This window comes from Schistocerca nitens, chromosome 1 (genome assembly GCF_023898315.1).
Source record: "Schistocerca nitens isolate TAMUIC-IGC-003100 chromosome 1, iqSchNite1.1, whole genome shotgun sequence".
NCBI lineage: Eukaryota > Metazoa > Arthropoda > Insecta > Orthoptera > Acrididae > Schistocerca > Schistocerca nitens.
Window position 1 is genome coordinate 438,971,832 of NC_064614.1, and position 23,917 is coordinate 438,995,748.

General features: G+C 40.3%; 1 protein-coding gene across 6 annotated transcripts in view; it reads left to right on the forward strand.

Moving 5' to 3' along the window:
* Positions 1-23,917, forward strand: part of LOC126251460 (Parkinson disease protein 7 homolog) — a 220,846-nt gene that overhangs the window by 183,192 nt on the left and 13,737 nt on the right. For 4 of the 6 annotated variants that reach the window (XM_049951922.1, XM_049951903.1, XM_049951948.1 and 1 more), the window contains exon 3: positions 12,107-12,176. The exons of the other annotated variants lie outside the window; for them this stretch is intronic. In XM_049951922.1, the coding sequence (XP_049807879.1) occupies positions 12,107-12,176 (70 nt within the window). The remainder of the gene's footprint in view (positions 1-12,106; positions 12,177-23,917) is intronic. 6 annotated transcript variants of the gene reach the window in all.

The window sequence follows — 23,917 nt, forward strand, 5'->3', positions numbered from 1 at the left end:
CGAAGATTATTGTGGACTTATTGCATAGCCCTTCTTATGGATGCACAACTTGCTATAATTTTTCTCTGTCGGTATCCCCAATCTCGTTTCGTAGTGTGAGTAGTAGTCTTATGTTTTCACAACATTCTATGAATGATACCATTAAACCTGGCTGATTCTTTACTGTCTTTTGTTACTTTGAACATACTTAACCAGAAAGCAGTTTATGGCATCTTTCAGCTTTAATTACATTTATTCTGCATTTTCCAGATCTAAATGTTCTCAGATATCCTTTAAATAAATTGATAATGCCTCACCATGAATCTGACCAAATAGGAAAACTGTCCTAGCATTCTTGATGTCCTTTATGCCTTGGCTATTGTTGTTACTGGAATAGCATTATGGCTGATAATTGTCTCTCATTGATGGCATTCTCGAAAAGATCTAGTCTGTTTGTGACTAGAAAGTCAAGGCTATTTACTTCACGTGTGGATTGTGGGATTAGTTGTTTGAGGCAGTTTCCAGACAACGTTTCCAGTATTACTTTGCAGGACTGGTGCCCTTGCTGCCAATAATATATGCATGGTTTTCCTAGTCAATACTTATGTTAAGTTATCAACTTTACATTATACTCACTTCTATAGAAGGAATACTTTTTAACCATAGATGGTATGTCCCAAAAGGCTATGCCCTAAAACAGTATTTGATGAAAGTATGCTAACAGTCCAGTATGAAGATCAACATAAAGTGTGAAATTCTAAGTGAAAAATAGACAGAACTCGGTTTTTCAGTTACCTTATTCAAGAGGTCTTGCCATATCAGTTTATTATCCATTAGCATGCTTAGCAGCTTCACACATACAGCGGTTGCCCAGGCACTTGTAAGTTATTTATATTATTTGGTAGAATAGGGGTTAATCTGTTTGCTGTGAACCAGTTGTAAATGTGTTCCATTATTTTCTGCTCTGTCTTGTATGAATATGTTTGGACCTTTTATCGGTGCTCCGGTGTTGTCAACATCACAGTTTTTGGAGAGTCCACCAATGCTTAGGGTAATTCATTTACATAGACAAAAAACAGGAGTCAGCAAAACACCAAGCCTTGTGGGTCACAGTACTAGATTTTTTCCCCACTCTACAATTAGTCCTATTCCTATGGTATTATTAGTTAATGTGACCCTCTGTTTTCTGTTATTAAGATGTGACTCCATCCATGCAAGAGGAATGCCATACATGTCAAATCATTTTAGTTTTTATAGGTGAATAGTATGAACTACATAATCAAATGCTTTGGAAAGGTTACAGAAAGTACCAATTAGGTAATGTTGTGTATTTAGTTCTTCCCAGAACTGAGTGGTTTGATATCGTGTACTATTTTCTCTGTTGAAAAGCCTTTACAGAAGCCAAAGTGAACTGCTGTTCAAGAGGCGGTTGCAAGCCACCTTATGAAACTTTTTGAGAACACAAGGAGGAGGGAGATGGGTCTGCGAGTAAAGATTTCTGGCTTATCTCCATTTTCACACATTTCTGTTATTCAGGAATTGTATCTACAGCCGTCATATGGTTGCATAGGTAACTCAAAGGGAGGTTATTAGCATTTTCAAAATGAAATTTTTACTCTGCAGCAGTGTGTGTGCTGATATGGAACTTCAGGCAGATTAAAACTGTGTACTGGACTGAGAGTCAAACTGAGGAATTCTGGAAACATCTGCCAGGCTGTGGCTGATCCATGTCTCCCCAATATCCTTTCTTCCTGGAGTTCTAGTCCTGCAAGTTTTGCAGGATAACTTTTGTGAAGTTTGGGTGGTAGGAGACAAGTTACTGTCAAAGTAAAGCTATGAGCCCAGGTTGGGAGTTGTGCCTGGGTAGCTCAGTTGATAGAGCACTTATCTGTGAAAGATAGGTCCTAAGTTTGAGTTTCAGTCAGGCACACAGCTTTATATATCAGAACTTTGGTTGATGTACCAAAATAGCCAGAAAGACCTCTCTGACAGATGATTTGATGAAACTGATGTCTGGCGAACCATGCTTTGCCTGTCTAAGTAAATTTGTGGAATCTGCTCTCAGTGGAACATCTTTTACCCTGTGTTTTAATTACTGTTAGAAAAGATTGATTTAATTTAGTAACCAGTGTTTTGGATTTAATATTGTCTGGCATTGTTTTAATTACTGTTAGGAAAGATTGATTTAATTTAGTAACCAGTGATTTGGATTTAATATCATGTGGCTCAGTGCTACTATAAATTTTATTTCACACCTGATCATGCTTTTTAATTTGAGAAATGTGGATTTGCGCCATGGTTCCAAGTCCACATTACACTTTAGGCTTCTTTATAACTTGCTGGATAAGTCTGTTCAAAGGTCAGAGGAAAGCGTCAGCTGACCAGTTTCAGTAGGACCATGCATAGCAAAGCATTGTAGTGTTCATATCAACCCCCACGTTGATGACAGCTTTCGTTACCTAGTAGTGCTCTAAACTGCTTTTGATTTTTGTTGCAGTTTTGAACTTTTTTTGTATGTGGTGCATGGCTAAGAATTATGTTGTGTTGCCTGTAGCGCCACTTTAATTGTGATTAAAGCTAGCCGTCTGTATTAAATAAAGCTCTCTCTTCCTAGAATAAGATATTTTGATCCAGGATGTTAGCCACTTGTTTTCCCAGCTTTTATTACAAATGTTCCTGGCCTGTTGTAAAGGAAAAGTACATACATAATATTGTTAGAATACTTTTAGTAAAGAATTAAATGTGCTAAGGTAAGTTTGGCAGTGTGTAAATTTTAGGAGTAAAAGAGGGAACTCCTTCAACAAGCAAAGAAAAAAAATGAAGAGTTTAGTAGCTTTTGGACAAATCCTTCAATCTTTTAATGAACTAGTGCGCATGATTTGTTGAGTAGGTTGGGAGAGGGGTGATGGGGCGGGATAGAGGGAGAAAAGAGTTGGGAGGAGGGTTAGGAAAGAGTAGTTGACAGCTTGGAGGGATATAGTAGATGTGCAGGATAGGAATGTGGTAGGAACAAGCATGTTCTCAGGATAGGAATGTGATACTTGGGCATCAGAGCCAGTGAGTTCGTGCTGCGCATGGCGATGATAATGAAGTGGAGGTCTGGATTGGGACAGTGTGACAGGACAGAGGAAGGGAGTCTGTTGTGTAGATATGAATATATGAAGACCAGGAAGATTATGGGAATGTAGGATGTGTTGCAAGGATAACTCCCATCTCTGTATTTAAAAAAAGCTGGTGAAGGATACAGGGGGCCCAGTTTGTGAAGCAGCTATTGAATTAGAGCATGCTGTGCTCAGCAGCGTGATCTGTCATTGGTTGGTCAGCTCTGCTCTTGGCCACTGTTTGGTGGTGGGCATTTGTTGTGGTGGACACCTGATTGGTGGTCATGACCATATAAAACTCTATGCAAAAATTGCAACAGAACTCTTATATGACATGGCTACTCTCACAAGTAGCCCTGTGTCTGACATTATGGGTTAAGTGTGTGATAGGACAAGAGTAGGGTCTGCCAGGTGGGTGAATAGGGCCGGTGTTGTACCTGGGTCTTCCACACGGATAGGACTCCTGTGGCAAAGGATTGGGAGTGGGAGTGACATAGAGATCGACCAGGATGTGGTGTAGGTTCAGTGGGATGTGAAATACAACTTTATGATTGGGGGGAGGATCATGGGTATGATGCCCATTTCTGAGCATGATGATTGATTGTCGAAGCCTTGGTGAAGGCCGTGGTACAGTTGCACCAGTCTGATTTGATATTGGGTCATAAGAGGGGATGCTCCTTTGCATCTGGTTCTCAGGGATAGTTGGGGGATTAGGGGATGTGTGTGAGGATACGGCATGGGAATATCTGTTTTGGACTAGGCTTGGGGAAGATTGCCTGTCTGTGAAGGCTTTTGTGAGACCTTTAGCATACTGGGCAGAGTTAGTAACAGCAGATACACCATCCATGGGTGGGCAGGCTATATGAGTGTGATATTTTACGTGTGTGTGTGTGTGTGTGTGTGTGTGTGTGTGTGTGTGTGTGTGTGTGTGTGAAAGGGAAGACAGATGTCAAAATGAAGATACTGTTGACAGTTGGCGGAGTGGCCAAGCGATTCTTGGCGCTTCAGTCTGGAACCGCACGACCGCTACGGTTGCAGGTTCGAATCCTGCCTCGGGCATGAATTTGTGTGTTGTCCTGAGGTTAGTTAGGTTTAAGTAGTTCTAAGTTCTAGGGGAGTGATGACCTCACAAGTCCCATAGTGCTCAGAGCCATTTGAACCATTTTTGTTGACAGTTGGTGTTCTTGATATGGACAGAAATGGAGCCATGAGAGAAGTGGAGGTCAGCGTGCAGGAAGGAGGCATTTTTGGCTGAGGAGGAACATGTGAAGCAAATAAGAGAGAAGGTGTTGAGGCTGTGGAGAAATGAGGACAGGGTGTCTTGGTCCCGAGTCCAGATCATGACGATATTATCAGTGAACCTGATCCAGACAAGTTCTCTGTGGTTTTGGGAAGCTAGGAAAGTTTTCTCTAGATTTGATTTTTAAAATTTTCCCGGCGAATTGACTGCTCAAACAAATTTCGAGCTTGCAGCCAGTCGTCGTTCAATAACTTGCACGATATTTCAACTGGGCACCTGCCAGTCATCTTCAGGTGAGCCATTGCAGACTGGTGAAAACGTCCTCCGTTCCACAATATATGGCGTACTGTAACTATTCTGCACGTGCATCAAAAACTTGATAATGGACTACACTACCTGCCAGCAGCACCCTCCCTGGTGGAAAAGTGGAACTCAGTCGCCCTCTGTGTTGCTGTTTGCTGCGGCCATCGGCGCCATCTTTCCTCTTCGATTTGAGAAAATCATGGAGATAATTGGATTCCATGCATTGTCCAGCTGGTAGCCGCATTCATGGTTCAACAGATTTTCCGCCAGACATATTTCTACGGATTCTCTAATAATAGAGTCCCAGAAAGATGTTGCTGTGGACAAAATCATTGTTTGCTCATACTCCATTGAATGTCCAGTAGAAATACAATGTTCAGCAATAGTGGACTTGCTTGGCTGCAAAAGGCGGGTGTAACGTTGATGTTCAGTACAGTTTTCTTTCATGATGCGTGTGGTTTGACGTATATAAGCCATACCTCATTGGCACGGTATCTTGTAAATTCTGGCCTTTTGTAGTAACAGATTGTCCTTTACTGATTCCACAAGGTCCGTAATCTTCGATGGTGGACGGAAAACCACTTTTACTTGAAATTTTGGGAGGATTCTTGCTATTTTAAATGAAGTGTTGGCAACAAAAGGAAGAAAAGCTAAAGATTGTTCTGGCATGTTCTCCTCTTTATCCACTTCCTGCTTCTTAGTTTTAACTGTTAGTGCCCTGTTAATCTGCCAGATCGAATACCTATTTCTGCTGAATACTGGCTTTAGATGGGCGAGTTCTTGAGGTAAGCTATCTAGATCTGAGACAGTATGAGCTCTATGAACAAGTGTTTTAAGCACACTCATGGTTTGCAATGGGTGATGACAACTCAATGCTCACAGGTACAAATCAGTATGAGTGGGCTTCTGATAAACTGAATGCCCTAGAGAACCATCATTCTTCCTTCAAACCAGGACATCCAAGAAAGGCAAACAACCATCTTTCTCTATTTCCATGGTAAACTGGATGTTGCTATGAATGGAGTTGAGGAGATGTAGAAACTCCATTAATTTGTCTTCCCCATGAGGCCACACCATGAAAGTATCATCCACATACCTCCAAAAAACTGTTGGTTTCAGGGCAGCTGATTCAAGTGCTCTCTCCTCAAAATCCTCCATAAAAAGGTTGGCCACCAAGGGAGACGGGGCCACCCATGGCGACACTGTCAGGCTGTTCAAAATAGTCTTTATTAAACATAAAATAAGTTAAGGAAAGAGCGTGCCTAAACAATGCAGTGATATCAACAGGATCATGTTACCAATCAGTGTCAAAGAATCTGCAAGAGGAACTTTTGTAAAAAGTGAGACCACAAAAAACGCAGTAACTTAACCCATGCAGAAAGGGCTGCATTACGAAATCTGAGAGAGGACCCTGACGTAGTGATATTGAAAGCTGACAAAGGTAATACAAGTGTTTTGTTACCTCGTGGTGTATAAAGATAAGATGTATGGTCTGCTAAGTGACTCTACCTATAGGAGGATCGATTACGATCCTACAGGGCGTATGCAACGGAAAACTTCAGCACTATTAAATTCCTCCTCCTTACCGCAAAGAGCCTTAAAGAGGTTAAGACCACTTGGTTTTGTACCTCCAAAGACTGTATGCCCTTCCAAAGGTTCAGAAAGAGGGTCTTCCTCTGCATCCAATAGTGAGTAACATTAGAGCTCCTACATATGATTTAGCGAAACGACCCACTACCTTGCTGAGACCTTTCGTGGGCAAGTGCACACATCACATACGAAACTCAACTGATTTTATCAATAGACTGGGGGCTCTTCATCTTAACAGTGTAGACCTTCTAGTAAGTTTTGATGTGGCCAATCTTTTTATGGAGGATTTTGAGGAGAGAGCACTTGAATCAGCTGCCTTGAAACCCAGTTTTTTGGCGGTATGTGGATGATACTTTCATGGTGTGGCCTCATGGGGAAGACAAATTAATGGAGTTTCTACATCACCTCAACACCATTCCTAGCAACATCCGGTTTACCATGGAAATAGAGAAAGATGGTTGTTTGCCTTTCTTGGATGTCCTGGTTCGAAGGAAGAATGATGGTTCTCTAGGGCATTCAGTTTATCGGAAGCCCACTCATACTAATTTGTACCTGTGCGAGCATTGAGTTGCCATCACACATTGCAAACCATGAGTGTGCTTAAAACACTTGTTCATAGAGCTCATACTGTCTCAGATCTAGATAGCTTACCTCAAGAACTCGCCCATCTAAAGCCAGTATTCAGCAGAAATAGGTATTCGATCTGGCAGATTAACAGGGCACTAACAGTTATAACTAAGAAGCAGGAAGTGGATAAAGAGGAGAACATGCCAGAACCATCTTTAGCTTTTCTTCCTTTTGTTGCCAACACTTCATTTAAAATAGCAAGAATCCTCCCAAAATTTCAAGTAAAAGTGGTTTTCCGTCCACCATCGAAGATTACGGACCTTTTGGACCAGTAAAGGACAATCTGTTACTACGAAAGGCCGGAATTTACAAGATACCGTGCCAATGTGGTATGGCTTGTATAGGTCAAACCACATGCATCATGAAAGAACGCTGTACTGAACATCAATGTTACACCCGCCTTTTGCAGCCAAGCAAGTCCACTATTGCTGAACATTGTATTTCTACTGGACATTCAATGGAGTATGAGTAAACAATGATTTTGTCCACAGCAACATCTTTCTGGGACTCCATTATTAAAGAATCTGTAGAAATATGTCTGGCGGAAAATCTGTTGAACCGTGAATGCGGCTACCAGCTGGACAGTGCATGGAATCCCATTATCTCCACGATTTGCTCAAATCGAAGAGGACAGAGTGCGCCAATGGCCGCGGCAAACAGCAACACAGACGGCGACTGAGTTCCGATATTCCACCAGGGATAGGAGGTGTAATTTCGAGTTTTAGTTACTGTAATCGTAAATTCAGGCAGATTGTAGCGCAGTCATTAGGCATTTTTACAGGTTAGTTCATACATTCTTTTTGTGTTTCCCTTGCGTTATCTAGGCACGGACTCGTGTTTCAGTAACTGTTGTTCAACCTCGATTAGAATGGACAGGGACTGTGATTGCTGTGTTCGGATGAGGGCTGAGTTGGCATCGCTTCGCTCACAGCTGCAGGCGGCGCTGACTTCAGTTGCGCAGCTTGAGGCTGTTGCCAATGGGCACCACTGTGGGGAGCCGGACTTGGGTATCACGGGGATGTCAACCTTGTCCCGTCTGTCCCCAGATCGGTCTGCCGCTTTGGTTGCCCCGGTTGCTGCCCGCAGTGGGGCTGAGCCGTCGCCTGTGGTTGATTGGGAGGTCGTTCCAAGGCGTGGCAGGCAGCGAAAGACATCCCTGGAGGCTGATCAGAAAGCCTCCCTGGTGCGTCTGACAAACAGGTTTCAGGTACTGTCTCTGGCTGAGCCAGAGGCAGATGCCTGCCCTGTTTCAGAGGATGATTCTCAGCCTTCAAGGTCCGGGCAATCGCAGAGGGTGGGCTTATTGGTAGTTGGGAGCTCCAATGTTAGGCACGTAATGGGGCCCCTTAGGGATATGGCGGCTAAGGAGGGGAAGAAATCCAGTGTGCACTCAGTGTGCATTCCGGGTGGAGTCATTCCTTATGTGGAAAGGGTCCTTCCGGATGCCATGAAGAGCACAGGGTGCAGCCAGCTGCAGGTGGTGGCACATGTCGGCACTAACGACGTGTGTCGCTTTGGATCTGAGGAAATTCTCTCTGGATTCCGGAGGCTATCTGATTTGGTGAAGGCTGCCAGTCTTGCTTACGAGATGAAGGCAGAGCTCACCATCTGCAGCATCGTTGACAGAACCAACTGTGGACCTTTGGTGCAGAGCCGGGTGGAGGTTCTGAATCAGAGGCTCAGACGGTTTTGCAACCGCTTTGGCTGCAGATTCCTTGACTTGCACCGTAGGGTGGTGGGGTTTCGGGCTCCGCTGAATAGGTCAGGAGTTCACTACAATCAGCTGGCGGCTACACGGGTAGCGGAGGCTGTGTGGCGTGGACTGGGCGGTTTTTTTAGGTTAGAAGGCCCCAGGAAAGTGCTGGGTGGGCTGCAATCTCAAAGGGTGCATGGCAAATACAGGATGTGCTTGGGTCAAGGAACAGTCGGAATTGTAGTTGTAAATTGTTGTAGTTGTGCTGGGAAAGTCCCTGTGCTTCAAGCGCTAATAGAAAGCACAGAAGCTGAAATCATTATAGGTGCAGAAAGCTGGCTAAAGCCTGAAATAAGTTCTGCAGAAATTTTTACAAAATCTCAGACGGTGTTCAGGAAAGATAGATTAGGCAGAATTGGTGGTGGAGTGTTTGTGTCTGTCAGTAGTGGTTTGTCTTGTAGTGAAGTCGAAGTAGATACTCTGTGCGAATTGGTGTGGGTGGAGGTTATACTTAACAGCCGAACTAAGTTAATAATTGGCTCCTTCTACCGAACCCCAGACTCTGATGATATAGTTGCTGAACAGCTCCATTATGACAGCTGCCACCCATTCCACATCAAACGGTCCCTTCCCTACAGCCTAGGTCTTCGTGGCAAACGAATCTGCTCCAGTCCGGAATCCCTGAACCATTACACCAACTACCTGACAACAGCTTTCACATCTCGCAACTACCCTCCCGACCTGGTACAGAAGCAAATAACCAGAGCCACTTCCTCATCCCCTCGAACCCAGAATCCCCCACAGAAGAACCACAAAAGTGCCCCACTTGTGACAGGATACTTTCCGGGACTGGACCAGACTCTGAATGTGGCTCTCCAGCAGGGATAAGACTTCCTCAAATCCTGCCCTGAAATGAGATCCATCCTTCATGAAATCCTCCCCACTCCACCAAGAGTGTCTTTCCGCCGTCCACCTAACCTTCGTAACCTGTTAGTTCATCCCTATGAAATCCCCAAACCACCTTCCCTACCTTCTGGCTCCTATCCTTGTAACCGCCCCTGGTGTAAAACCTGTCCCATGCACCCTCCCACCACCACCTACTCCAGTCCTGTAACCCGGAAGGTGTACACGATCAAAGGCAGAGCCACATGTGAAAGCACCCACGTGATTTACCAACTGACCTGCCTACACTGTGATGCATTCTATGTGGGAATGACCAGCAACAAACTGTCCATTCGCATGAATGGACACAGGCAGAGAGTGTTTGTTGGTAATGAGGATCACCCTGTGGCTAAACATGCCTTGGTGCACGGCCAGCACATCTTGGCACAGTGTTACACTGTCCGGGTTATCTGGATACTTCCCACCAACACCAGCCTATCCGAACTCCGGAGATGGGAACTTGCTCTTCAATATATCCTCTCTTCCCATTACCCACCTGGCCTCAATCGCCGCTAATTTCAAGTTGCCGCCACTCATACCTCACCTGTCATTCAACATCATCTTTGCCTCTTCACTTCCGCTTCGACTGACATCTCTGCCCAAACTCTTTGTCTTTAAATATGTCTGCTTGTGTCTGTATATGTGTGGATGGATATGTGTGTGTGTGCGAGTGTATACCCGTCCTTTTTTCCCCCTAAGGTAAGTCTTTCCTCTCCCGGGATTGGAATGACTCCTTACCCTCTCCCTTAAAACCCACATCCTTTCGTCTTTCCCTCTCCTTCCCCTCTTTCCTGATGAGGCAACAGTTTGTTGCTAAAGCTTGAATTTTGTGTGTTTGTTTGTGTGTCTATCGACCTGCCAGCGCTTTCGTTCGGTAAGTCACATCATTTTTTATTGACCGAGCGAGGTGGCGCAGTGGTTAGCACACTGGACTCGCATTCAGGAGGACGACGGTTCAATCCCGTCTCCGGCCATCCTGATTTAGGTTTTCCGTGATTTCCCTAAATCGCTTCAGGCAAATGCCGGGATGGTTCCTTTGAAAGGGCACGGCCGATTTCCTTCCCCATCCTTCCCTCACCCGAGCTTGCGCTCCGTCTCTAATGACCTCGTTGTCGACGGGACGTTAAACACTAATCTCCTCCTCCTCCTCCACTGAATTTGACTCAGAACTATGAGTGTCTGTTTTTATTATCAGCTGATTGTTTGAAGTTATTATCAATTGGAAATTGAATCTACTTGTAATTGGGGCAATAAAACCTGTTTGTGAACCCACTAGCAGATGTTACTGCATAATAGTAGTCATGTCGCAGAAAAAGTCTGATGGAAGGTGAAGTCCATCCGAACCAAGTGAGAAAATTCGCTTCAAGGCAGAGAGAATCCTCACAACTCTCATACAACATTATGCCTCCCAAAACTGTAACACTTGGATCACCAAAATGATCATGTTCAAGAACATTCCTGTCTGCAGTATATGTTCAAACATGTCCACATGCACCAACAACCTTCCAGCATTGTCAACCGCACTAGTGGAGGAATGGAATGCGCCACCACAAGAGCTCCTTACCAACCTTTTGGTCTGCATGGGAGCACGGTGCAGACCGTGTGTAGCTGTGTGTGGTGATCACACACCCAGTTAAGTACAGTGTTCCACCTCTTGTAATGTGCAGGGGACCACCATGAACTGAACTGCAGTGACTTCACTGTAATTATTGTCATTTCTGTTTATCTCATTGTGCATTTCTTTTAGTTATCGTCTCTAGTGTATCAGTTCTTTCTCTGTATGCTCTACATTCATTGAGTTATAATAACAATGCATTTCACTGAGCTGTGTTACTTGGCAGTGACACATCAGCACACCAGTGATTTTGAAATTTCAAAGGGTTGTGATCATTTCAGAGTTAGTGCTTTTTTCATATTTATGAAATATGTTTTCCTGTAGTATGTATATCTATGTTGCTGAAATGGAGGATGTGTAAGGAAAATCCAAAATTGTTAATTCCCCATTTTACAGGTGTCATTCGCCATGGAAGATAATTCTATGGTTCAATATACACAATTGTTAAAGTGATTCACATACAGGTGAATATTGGTGGTGCATAGGTATACTTACAGCTTAAAAATTCACACTAGCCTTCACTCTTCTGCTAGTCAGCAAATACATTCATCAGTATGATCTTTCTCACCAATTATTTGTTAGTTTCAAACACAACCAAAATAAATGTTTACTATATATCTGTAAAAAAATTAAACCATAATGACTATATTTAAATTTGTAGATTGGAAAATTAAAAAGTAGCTATGAGACAAAACTTTGTTAGACAAAATTTCTCAACTTCTTTGTTTTATTGATATCTGCTTCACTGAAACCAGTGTGTGAATAATCCTTGAGATGAATTATGCTGGTTATTGTCTCTGTCAGTGGCTTGAAATTCTTTTGACTGGATAGCTACTTGCATTTTTTTATCAGTCATTTAGGTAATGTAAGTATTGTAATATGTGACTAATTGACTGTTGTTTTGTAAAAGATGCCCACAAATATGTGTTTTAGCTTTATTATGCTGAAATAGTCTGTTATTGCTGTGTGGTGATGTGGAGGTGTGTTATTAAATGTATTTTTCTTCATGATTTCAGTCAAACGAGGTTGGGTCATTGTTGAAGGAACAGGAAAAATCTGGCCGTCTGATAGCAGCAATCTGTGCTGGTATGTTGAAATCAAATTTATATGTAAAAAAAAAAAAAACCTTCAAATAGTTTCCACAATTGATTGCAATGCAATGCACATAAGCATTTAATTTTTAAGCTCCTTTTGCTTATTTACAATTTTGACAAATTGTTTGCAAAATTTGTTCCCATTGGTTCTGAATCAAAGGAAAAAATTTGTGTAATTCTCACAGAGGTTGGCAGTGACAGAATGGATCAGTGAACCTAACAGACCTGCATTTTTTTAAAACTGAAGCTGTTCTCCTTGAACCCAGAGGCACAGTTGTATGAATGTGGAAAAAGACCTGTTTACAAGGCCAAAAGACTAATTGGCAATAGGTATTAACACCTTGATTAGAAGTAATGACACACACACACACACACACACACACACACACACACACACACAACAAAGAAACAGCCTTCAGTTACACTTTTAAATCAGATTAGATTAGGTACACTATGTTTTCCATAAATTCAGTGTGAAGAGATCTTAGAGGATGTGGAAAATGACAAACAGACCTAAAATATACATTCACATTAAATAATATGGTAATATTCCTTTCACCAATGGTATGTAAAAAGTCAAAGTTTCTGTACATTTTTTTTTTTTCATTTTCACATTATCTAAAATGCTTACTACAAACATTCAGTGGATATGTCAAACCTGACCACCATTTACACTCTTAATGTACATTTGCACAGTGGGAGAAGGGCAGTGTCTGGCTGCCTTTCAGACATCTTTCACCAATGCCTCCCCGACATCTTTCACCACTGCAGTATTCCGAGAAGTTGTGTAAGACGGTTACAATCTGAAGGTCATGGCAAAGTGGAAGCAACAGAAGGCATGTCTACAATACAACGGGATAAATATTAGGAGGTGGATATTGCAGCTCACTTTCATAAACTGGGTTTTTACAGTAGGATTCATTTACATCTTTTCGTGCTTCTATCATTACAGTAAATTTATATCTCAATTGAGTAATTGTGTTTAATGATAATAACAATGATGTATGGGAATTTAACTCTTTTACAATTGTGATATACCTGGAACAATGGTTCTGTGAAATATGTTTTATTCATCTCATAACATACATAATTTCAGAACATATGTCTGATGTACAAGAGACATGTCGAGGTTACAATTTGATTATTTGAAATTTTGTCACACGTACAATATTGCCTGGTGAAGAATTTACTTATTTAAAATTTGTCAAGCTTACAACATTTACATCCACTATAACCATCATAATTTTTATTCCATTATAGGGTTCCAGCTCAAAGTCTCACTTCATCTTTCATGAAATCTTCCACTGAGTAGTGGCATCTTTAAATGAGAAAAATCATATAATTTGCTTTTTAAAATATTTATCTTCACATGCATGGAGAGCTGCATCAAACCAATCTGGACTGAAGACCACAACAACAACATCATCATCTTCATATTTATTATGCCACACCCTTTTATTTTTTTTGTGAATTCTCATGGTTACATACTGAGGAGTCTGAGCACACAATTTTAAGTGGTGTGAGGTGAGCAGTGTGTTCAATATGGTTTTTCTGACAAGATCAGCTCTGCTGCATAGGAAAAGAATCACCTCAAAATATGGCTGGAAAGTGTATGTATGAAGAAGGTAGACACAAAACTTGACACAATGCGCTGCATTACTGGTTCCGTCAAATCAACCCCATGCCACTGGTTACCTGTACTGAGTCACATCCCTCCACCTCACTTAAGGCGGAAACAAGCTCTACTGAGGGAGGCCAAGAAAATCTCTGCATCACCCTCTCTACCACTGTACCGGGAATTCTGTCATCCGCCACAGCAATGATTACGATCAAGAAGACTAGCAAGTGTTACTGCAGGACAACTCATTGCGGATGGTTTTGATATAAATGAAAGCTGGAAGCATGAATGGTCAACAAAAAATTAAGAACAAGAGTCCATCACCTTGATCCCACAAAGAAGCGAAAAGGTTTCGACCTACCAAGGAACCTTTTAACAGGTTAAGGACTGGACATGGTTGTTGTAGTTACTTCAGGTACAAATGGGGCTGGATCAGTTCACCAATGTGTGAATGTAATCGAGAAGAGCAGACAATTGAACATTTAGTCCAACACTGTCCATTTCATTCATACCCTGGAATTCCCGATGACTTGTTCACTCTCACACCAAGCTTAATTAATTGGTTTAAAAACATGCACTTTAAGGTTTAATCTTGTCTAATATCATATGTATATTGTATAAAATCATTTGCTTTATATCAACTGTATTATTGTATGAAATCACCATACGATTAAATAAAATAAATAAAACCTCAAAATGTATAAAAAGGGGAAAGTTAATATTATTAGATGTTTAAATAATGGTTGACATAATGCCCAACATTTTCTGCGTTTCCCCAAAAAATTATGCCGTATCTAATAACAGGTTTCCTGGTGCCCAAAAGAGTGGCACTGGCAAAAATTTCTACTGTAAATGCAAGGCTGTTTAATTTATTTACTAGATATTCTATATGTGAATTCCAACTCGAATTTCTTTCCAAGTTTATTCCTAGGAATCTGACTGCGTCAAGTTCTTCCATTTTTTGATAATTGTGAATAATACAGATTTCTTCATGTTTTAACTGTTTGCTTTTAAACTCATCATGTGAAGTTTTGAAATGTTTATCCTTAAGCCATTTAGATTGAACCATGTTTCGAAGTTACTTAACGTATTCATGATACTCTGTGGCACATTGTCAGAATTTTCATTTTCAGTTAGGACAGAAGAATCATCTGCAAAAAGTTTAGATGAGTATTTAGATTGAGAGGCAAGTCATTTACATAGAACAAGAATAAAATTGATCCAAGCAAGCCAAATTGGTTATTTGAAATAATATCATACTGTGGTATGAAACTTTGTATCAATAAGGCAGTAATTTTTTCAAATATTTTTGATATGACTGGGAGTATAGAAATGGGGTGAAAATTTCTCATATCTTTTGAACATTTTTTTTAAACAATGGTTTTACTTTCACATATTTCAAGAGATCAGAGAAGGAACAGTCCTCAAATAATTTGTTTATTATGAGAGAGAGAGAGAGAGAGAGAGAGAGAGAGAGAGAGAGAGAGAAGACCTTGACTGCTATTGCCTTTCAACCTAGAACTATTTACTTTCTGCTCATAATTTGCTTCATCTGAATCAGATTTTGCTACATTTATGAAGTACTTGTTGAAGCGATCATATATTTGAGCTGGATTTACAACAGATTTTTCCAGTTTTGAAATGTCTTGCTTGTAATTTTTGACACCTAATTCAGACTTTACTACAGACCATACTGCTCGTTTTATTTTTTTGCCCTAGAGTGAATTTATTATTTGCCATTTGTTTTGAAGCTTTCACAATTTTTTTAAAAATAGTTTTATAGTTTCAAACATATTTTACAAAATCAGGATCTGTGTTGTAGCTGGTTGAGCAGCCTCCTTTTTCTATCACTGAAAATTTTTATTTCTGGTGTGATCCATCTTAACTTATTTGATATTTTATTGTAATATTATCTTGGTGGAAAAGTTTCATTACATGCTTAAAGAAAACTGTTTAAGAATACAACCAAACACATGGAGGTACGAATGATAAAATCTTATGTACTGGGTGAATCAAAGTCTTGCGCAAGAACTTTTGTTAGAGGCATACTGTTTGTTTATACTTCCCGGTGACACTAACACCCATTCATAATCGAGTAATCTATTATGTCTCTGAGAGGTGGCAGGGTGTAGGCACTTGGCAGCATTCGTATGTAATGTGTGTTGCCTATAATTCAGTCATCTGTTCTGCATATGAAGTGCGTAGGCTGAGCTTATAAAATATCTTTCTCCACTTAGAATCACTCATTCTTAAGGTTTTCTTGTTGTAAATAACTGTACCAATATACTGAGATAGCTAGTATGCAGATGCAGCACACCAGGTTAGTAGACTCTGATAACTTGGTGAAATATCGTCATCCCAGAACCAGCAAATGCAATAAAATGACACCTAGCATCACCAGGAAACATCAGTGAAGTTTTTGTCTCTAACAAAAGTTGTTCCCCATGATCTATCACCCCCTAGACATTTGACCGAAGGACTTCGGAATGATACTGGTGAGACTTGTAAATTTCAAAAAAGTGTGGGGGAGTTTGCATTCATAAGATATAGTTGCCATTTTTGTGTTCAGTCAAAGATATTTTTAATGATGTAATATTTTTACTAGCCTTGTAGGTTTTGGACTCAACAAACAGTCTCTTGAGAAAGGTTCTAGGCTGTTGGTTTATCTGTCCAAACTAGAATTAATGGGGTCTAAAATACATAAAAGTGTGATAAACCAGTCAAAATGGATTTTGAGCTGTAAAAAGTGTTGTGTTAAGGTCTAAAAATATTCCATGTCATGGATAAGAAGTTTGTTTCCAAACATTTAATTTATGTTAGAAAGCATAACTCACGTAAAATCAAATGTTTTCTCTCTTGTGTTGAGGAGTTTGCAGAATTTAAAAAATTGGTGATATCAGTCATAAAAGTGAGGCCAATAAACCACGCAGGATCACGGAGATGAGTGTCTTCTTGTCCACATCTGTCTGGGATGCTACCTTACCAGAAGACCAAGTTTGTCTCTGTGGCTGCTATTGTAATGGTGGAAAAATGAGCACAAACTTACGGTTCCAGAAGAGGGACAGCAGCCTTTTCAGTAATTGCGGGGGGCAACAGTCTGGATAAGTGACTGATCTGACCTTGTAACATCAACCAAAATGGCCTTACTGTGCTGGTACTGCGAACGGCTGAAAGCAAGGGGAAACTGCAGCTGTAATTTTCCCCGAGGGCAGCTGTGCTGTATGGTTACATGATGATGGCATCCTCTTGGGTAAAATAGTCTTCCATTTGGGTCTCTGGATGGATACCACTCAGGAGGACGTTGGTATCAGGAGAAACAAAACTGGTGTGGAATGTCAGATCCCTTAATCAGGCAGGCAGGTTAGAAAATTTAAAAAGGGAAATGGGTAGGTTAAAGTTAGATATAGTGGGAATTACTGAAGTTCGGTGGCAGAAGGAACAAGACTTCTGCTCAGATGAATACAAAATCAAATAGGGGTAATGCAGGAGTAGGTTTAATAATATAAAGGTTTAATAATATAAAAAAAAATAGTAGCATGGGTAAGCTACTACAAACAACATAGTAAATGCATTATTGTAGCCAAGGCAGCCACGAAGCCCACACCTACCACAATAGTTAAAAGTTTATATGCCAACTAGCTCCACAGATAACGAAGAGATTGAAGAAATGTATGATGAGATAAAAGAAATTATTCAGATAGTGAAGGGAGACGAAAATTTAATAGTCATGGGGGAAAGGAATTCAATAGTAGGAAAAGGAAGGGAAGGAGAAAGTAGTAGGTGAAAATGGAATGGGGGTAAGGAATGAAAGAGGAAGCCGCCTGGTAGAATTTTGCACAGAGCATAACTTAATCATAGCAAACACTTGGTTTAAGAATCAAAGGAGGTTGAATATGAGGAAGAGGCGTGGAGACACTGGAAGGTGGCAGATAGATAATATAATGGGAAGACAGAGATTCAGGAACCAGGTTTTAAATTGTAAGACATTTCCAGGGGCAGATGTGGACTCTGACCACAATTCATTGGTAATAAACTGTAGACTAAAACTGAAGAAACTGCAAAAAGGAAGAAATTTAAAGAGATGGGACCTGGATAAACTGAAAGAACCAGAGCTGCAGAGAGTTTGGGAGAGCATTAGGGAACGATTGACCAGAACAGGAGAAAGAAATACTTTAGAAGAAGAGTGAGTTGCTTTGAGAGATGAAATAGTGAAGGCAGCAGAGGATCAAGTAGGTAAAAAGTAGAGGGCTAGTAGAAATCCTTGATGTTGAATTTAACCGATGAAAGGAGACAGTATAAAAATGTAGTAAATGAAGCAGGCAAAAAGGAATATAAATGTCTAAAAATGAGATTGACAGGAAGTGCAAAATGGCTAAGTAGGGATATGGTTAGAGGACAAATATAAGGACATAGAGTCATATATCACTAGGGGTAAGATAGATACTGCCTACAGGAAAATTAAAGAGATCTTTGGAAAAAAGAGAACTACTTGTATGAGTATCAAGAGCTCAGATGGAAAACCAGTTCTAAGCAAAGAAAGGAAAGCAGAAAGGAGCGCACAGAGGCTCTATACAAGGGCGATGTACTTGAGGCCAATATTATGGAAATGGAAGAGGATATAGATGAAGATGAAATGGGAGATATGATACTGTGTGAAGAGTATGACAGAGCACTGAAAGACCTGAGTCGAAACAAGGCCCCAGGAGTAGACAACATTCCATTAGCACTATTGATAGACTTTGGAGAGCCGGCCCTGACAGAATTCTACCATCTGGTTAGCAAGGTGTATGAACAGGCAAAATACCCTCGGACTTCAAGGAGAAATAACAATTCCAATCCCAAAGAAAGCAGATGTTTGTATGGAGTGTAGCCATGTATGGAAGTGAAACATGGATGATAAATAGTTTTGACAAGAAGAGAATAGAAGCTTTTGAAATGTGGTGCTACAGAAGAATGCTTTAGATTAGATGGATAGATCACATAACTGATGAGGAGGTACTGAATAGAATTGGAGAGAAGAGAAATTTGTGGCACAACTTGACTAGAAGAAGGGATTGGTTGGTAGGACGTATTCTGAGGCATCAAGGGATCACCAATTTAGTATTGGAGGGCAGCGTGGAGGGTAAAATCATAGAAGACCAAGAGATGAGTACACTAAGCATATTCAGAAGGATGTAGGTTGCAGTAGGTACTGGGAGATAAAGAAGCTTGCACAGGTTGGAGTAGCATGAAGAGCTGCATCAAACAAGTCTCAGGACTGAAGACAACAACAACAACACTGTGTAATTTAAAGAGCACCAACTGAAAAGTACCAACATTGCTTATAAATGCTTGTGAACTCATCAGATTCTTAAAAAAGGAAACAGACATGGGCACAATCTTCTTGACACCTTAAAAGTAGAGGATGAATTGGCATTCAGAAATTCCTAGTGGATGCCTGCAAGTTGATTTCAGAATCACAGTGTATGTAATTTGCTGCGCATTCTTCAAACAACAGGTAATAATTTACTTAACTTCAAAGTGTCATAAACAATCGTTTGAGAAAAGTTGCATGGCAAAAAAACTTGTAAATCTGAAACCTGTAGTTTTTAGTTTTTTATGAAAAAGTAAAACATTTCCTGATAAACTGCTTTCACAAGGGATGCACCCCTGATTTGTTTATATAAGGAAGCTTTTCCAGCAGTGAAGCAGATGTTCAGCTTTCTGCTTCCCGTGAATCAAAGCTAGATATAGACACGATTCTTTGCGTGGCATGCCGAATAAGTCTGTGACAAAGAATTGTGGCCATAAGTCTGAATAATGGATAAGTGTGTACTAAGGTTTACAAGAGGAGTTTTGTCATGGGCTACACATCTAGATCTGGCATGCTTCTTTCCATTTCATTTCCTTTTATTTGTGGCCTTAGGACATGATCCGCTCACCCAGCTTCCGATACACAATATGCTACACACACACACACACACACACACACACACACACTCTCTCTCTCTCTCTCTCTCTCTCTCTCTCTCTCTCTTCCCCCCCTCTCCCTTCGAACAGAATATTTGCACTGGTTGTAAATGCCAATTACACGTGGAACATATAACATTCATGCCTCCTAAGAAGTTTCCTAGTGTGCACTGCTTACTGCTTCGAAGAAACTAACTGATACCTTTAGACAAGTATAATTAGCAAATTCTTATGACAAAACCAATGGCCAATGACCTCGTAGACCATGACACCCACTTCTTCACATACATCATCAACAGAAAACCTACTGCTGTCTGTATGTGTGTGCCTCCAGCCGCTATTGCCTAGCACATAAATTAGTCTGTTTAGGAGTTTAGTACACCAACCAACAGAAAAATACTGGCCTGTGAACTGAACTGTCTGAGTAAAGTTCACAGTTCCTGTGTTATATATTAATACTGAGCAAGGCACAAAACTGATAAATCTGAGTTCAGGAGTGTAATTAACTTCATAGTGGTGAGCAACACAGACATGTGCATTCAGCTCTTCCCATATAATTTTAAGAGTGCCCCCTTTATCACGTCGGGCATAATTTCTGGGCTGTTTGCACAATGAAAGTTGCTATTTCCTATCAAATTGTTCTCTGTTGCTCTGAAAGATCAGAGGCTTCTATTTTCCCTCAAATCTCTTTGTTTCGCTATGAATCATTGGGAACCGCATTTTACTTGTTGTTGAATTTCAACCAGATACATACAGATATACTTCCTCATGCCAGCAATTTTGTATGGAACCTTGCTTCAAGATATACACTCATAAATATGATCAATACGTTTCTTCTGCTTTTATAACATTGAACACAATTTTTGCATTTCCTGTATTATGTACATTAAATGTCAATTAAAAATCAATTCTAAATTAAGTTTTTGGTTTTCTTGTTACATTCTGTTAATCCAATCTTTACAGCTATTCTGATTATCAAGTTCATATGCCCCATGCGTTTGTACAGATAAATCAGAAAATCTTCCACCATTGGAGGACGAACAGGCCACAAAATGAGTGTTTTAGGAAGCTGCTCCAAGGCAAGTTTCCAGTGTTCATGACATGAATGAAGAATACATAACATTCATTAACAGTATTCTCACCCTTCTTGAAAGATTTTTTCCCCCAAAAGTAACTCCCATCAAGCTGAAATCTTAAGACCTTGGATTATTCAAGCTGTAACAGTATTTTGCAGGAAAAAAGGTGAACTGAATCTGTCAGTAAGTAACAGATTTGATGTTCCTACTACAAGTCTTTACAAGAAATACTGCAGGATACTGAAGACAGTAATCCACAGATCAAATCAAATGCATTATGACTTATAATAAGGGAAAGGTAGCAAACTATAGAGGACTGGTGTGAGGCAAGCAAAAACACATAATAGAAAACAGTTAACACTAACTTTTGAGTTCTTTCTCTTTTTCTAGCAAAAGTACACACAACCACACTGACCCCCCCAAGTACACACAGGTAGTAGCGGTAACACTAAGTGCCTGTCTTTGCCTTATTTTACGCGTTTTCCATCTGAGGATTTGCATTATTGTTATACAAATGAATTATGAGAAGAGGATAGGTACATCAAGCAACAAAATTAAGACAATATAATGTTCTTTCAACAGTAATGTTCCTAGTTGGTACATTTGTTTTGCTTGTAAATGGTACAAACGTAAAAAATAATAAATGAAGTATATTTTTAGAAAAAGCTACTAATGGAATTTTTGTGTACATTAATAAACAGTTTCTAGGCAATTCAGTGTTATCACACTTTGTGAAAACTCTCACCTTACACAGTTCAGAAGATGGAAGAGGTTCCATGCAACATATCCATGAAATGTGAGGAAAAGCAGATAGTGTAGATTTGCTCTGTTAAATTTATGGGATTACAACTTAATAAACTAGTTGGGAGGAGCATACCACAGAACAAACAAAAACTTTGTTCATTATGTGAAGTTCTAAAAAAAAGCTGGCATACTTTGTTTACTTTAATTTCTTAAGTTGTTGTTGTTGTTGTTGTCTTCAGTCCAGCGACTGGTTTGATGCAGTTCTACATGCTACCCTATTCTGTGCAAGCTTCTTCATCTCGAAGTTCCTACTGCAACCTACATCCTTCGGAATCTGCTTACTGTATTCATCTCCTGGTCTCCCTCTATGATTTTTACCCTCCATGCTGCCCTCCAGTACTAAATTGGTGATCCCTTGATGCCTCAGAAAGTGTCCTACCAACCGATTCCTTCTTCTAGTGAAGTTGTGCCACAAATTTCTCTGCTCCCCAATTCTCTTCCTGACACTTAAATCTATACTCGAGGTTAGCAAATTTCTTTTCTTCAGAAACGCTTTCCTTGCCATTGCCAGTCTACATTTTATATCCTCTCTACTTCGACCATCATTAGTTATTTTGCTCCCCAAATAGCAAAACTCATTTACTACTTTAAGTGTCTCATTTGCTAATCTGATTCCCTCAGCATCACCTGGTTTAATTCGACTACATTCCATTATCCTTCTTTTGCTTTTGTTGACGTTCGTTTTATATCCTCCTTTCAAGACACTGTCCATTCCGTTCAACTGCTCTTCCAGGTCCTTCGCTGTCTCTGACAGAATTACAATGTCATCAGTAAACCTCAAAGTTTTTATTTTTTCTCCATGGATTTTAATTCCTACGCCAAATTTTTCTTTTGTTTCCTTTACTGCTTGCTCAGTATACAGATTGAATAACATTGGGGGTAGGCTACAACCCTGTCTCACTCCCTTCCCAACCACTGCTTCCCTTTCATGCCCCCCAACTTTCATAACTGCCATCTGGTTTCTGTACGAATTGTCAATAGCCTTTCGCTCTGTGTTTTTTACCCATGCCACCTTCAGAATTTGAAAGGGAATATTCCAGTCAACATTGTCAAAAGCTTTATCTAAGTCAACAAATGCTAGAAATGTAGGTTTGCCTTTCCTTAATCTATCTTCTAAGATAAGTCGTAGGGTCAGTATTGCCTCATGTCTTCAAACATTTCTACAGAACCCAAACTGATCTTCCTCAAGGTCAGCTTCTACCAGTTTTTCCATTCGTCTGTAAAGAATTCGTGTTAGTATTTTGCAGCTGTGACTTATTAAACTGATAGTTCAGTAATTTTCCCATTATACAGTGATGTATCCAAAATGTAGCTTAATTTCAGTGTGCCCAAACAAATAATATATGAATACATTAAGTCCTATTCACACTGGACAGTGTTGCATCAAACACATTTATCCTGCTGTCAGTAGATCAAACGAAGCAGAGCATTAATGCACACTCATTGTGGTTGTGGCTACATTGTGTTGCACAGAACTGTAGATCCAAGGAGCTCTACCATTCACTGTTGGACGACAATGGCAATCATTTTCATAGCAGTAGTTGACAAATCCATTGTAGTTCTGCCAATTTGCTTAAAATATTAGGTTGGCGCATTCGTTTGTAGCATTTTGTTTTGCATGTTGGTATTCTGGTTGCTATGGGTTTGTTTATTGATTGTCATTTTTTTATTTGTAGTTCACTGTTGGTACTTGAGTGTACTTATTGTCATTTTATCATTTGGAGATAGTGAGTGGAGCTGTGGACACTAGAAAATGGAGTGCCAAGTGGAGAAATCGGAACATATGACATATTCTTCTGTTTGAGTTCAATAGAGGGGTGACAGCAGTTGAGGCACCCAGAAACATTTTTGAGCTGTGTGTGGGGATAATGCCATTGGACAGAGCATGACATGAAAATGGTTTTCTCATTTTAAGGAGGATCATTTTGACAGTAGTCACTCTCCGTGCTCAGGAAGCCCTTGGGGTTTGATGAAGATCGTTTAAATGCACAAATGCACAATGATTCACATCGTTGTACTCGAGAAGTGGCAAATGTTATGATTTATGATCATTCCATCATCATGAGTCATTTGCATTCAATAGGGAAGGTTCAAAAATGGGTACCACATGATATAAGCTAAAATCACAAAAATCAGCAGGTGGTCATATGTGCAAATCTGCTTGCTTGTCATCAATTGGCTCATGTATTTTTTACTGGTGGTGAGAAATGGTGTCTCTACACCAGCATAAGGAAAAGAAACTAGGTTGAGCTCAAACAAAGCAGCAACTCACCTTACAAAGACCTG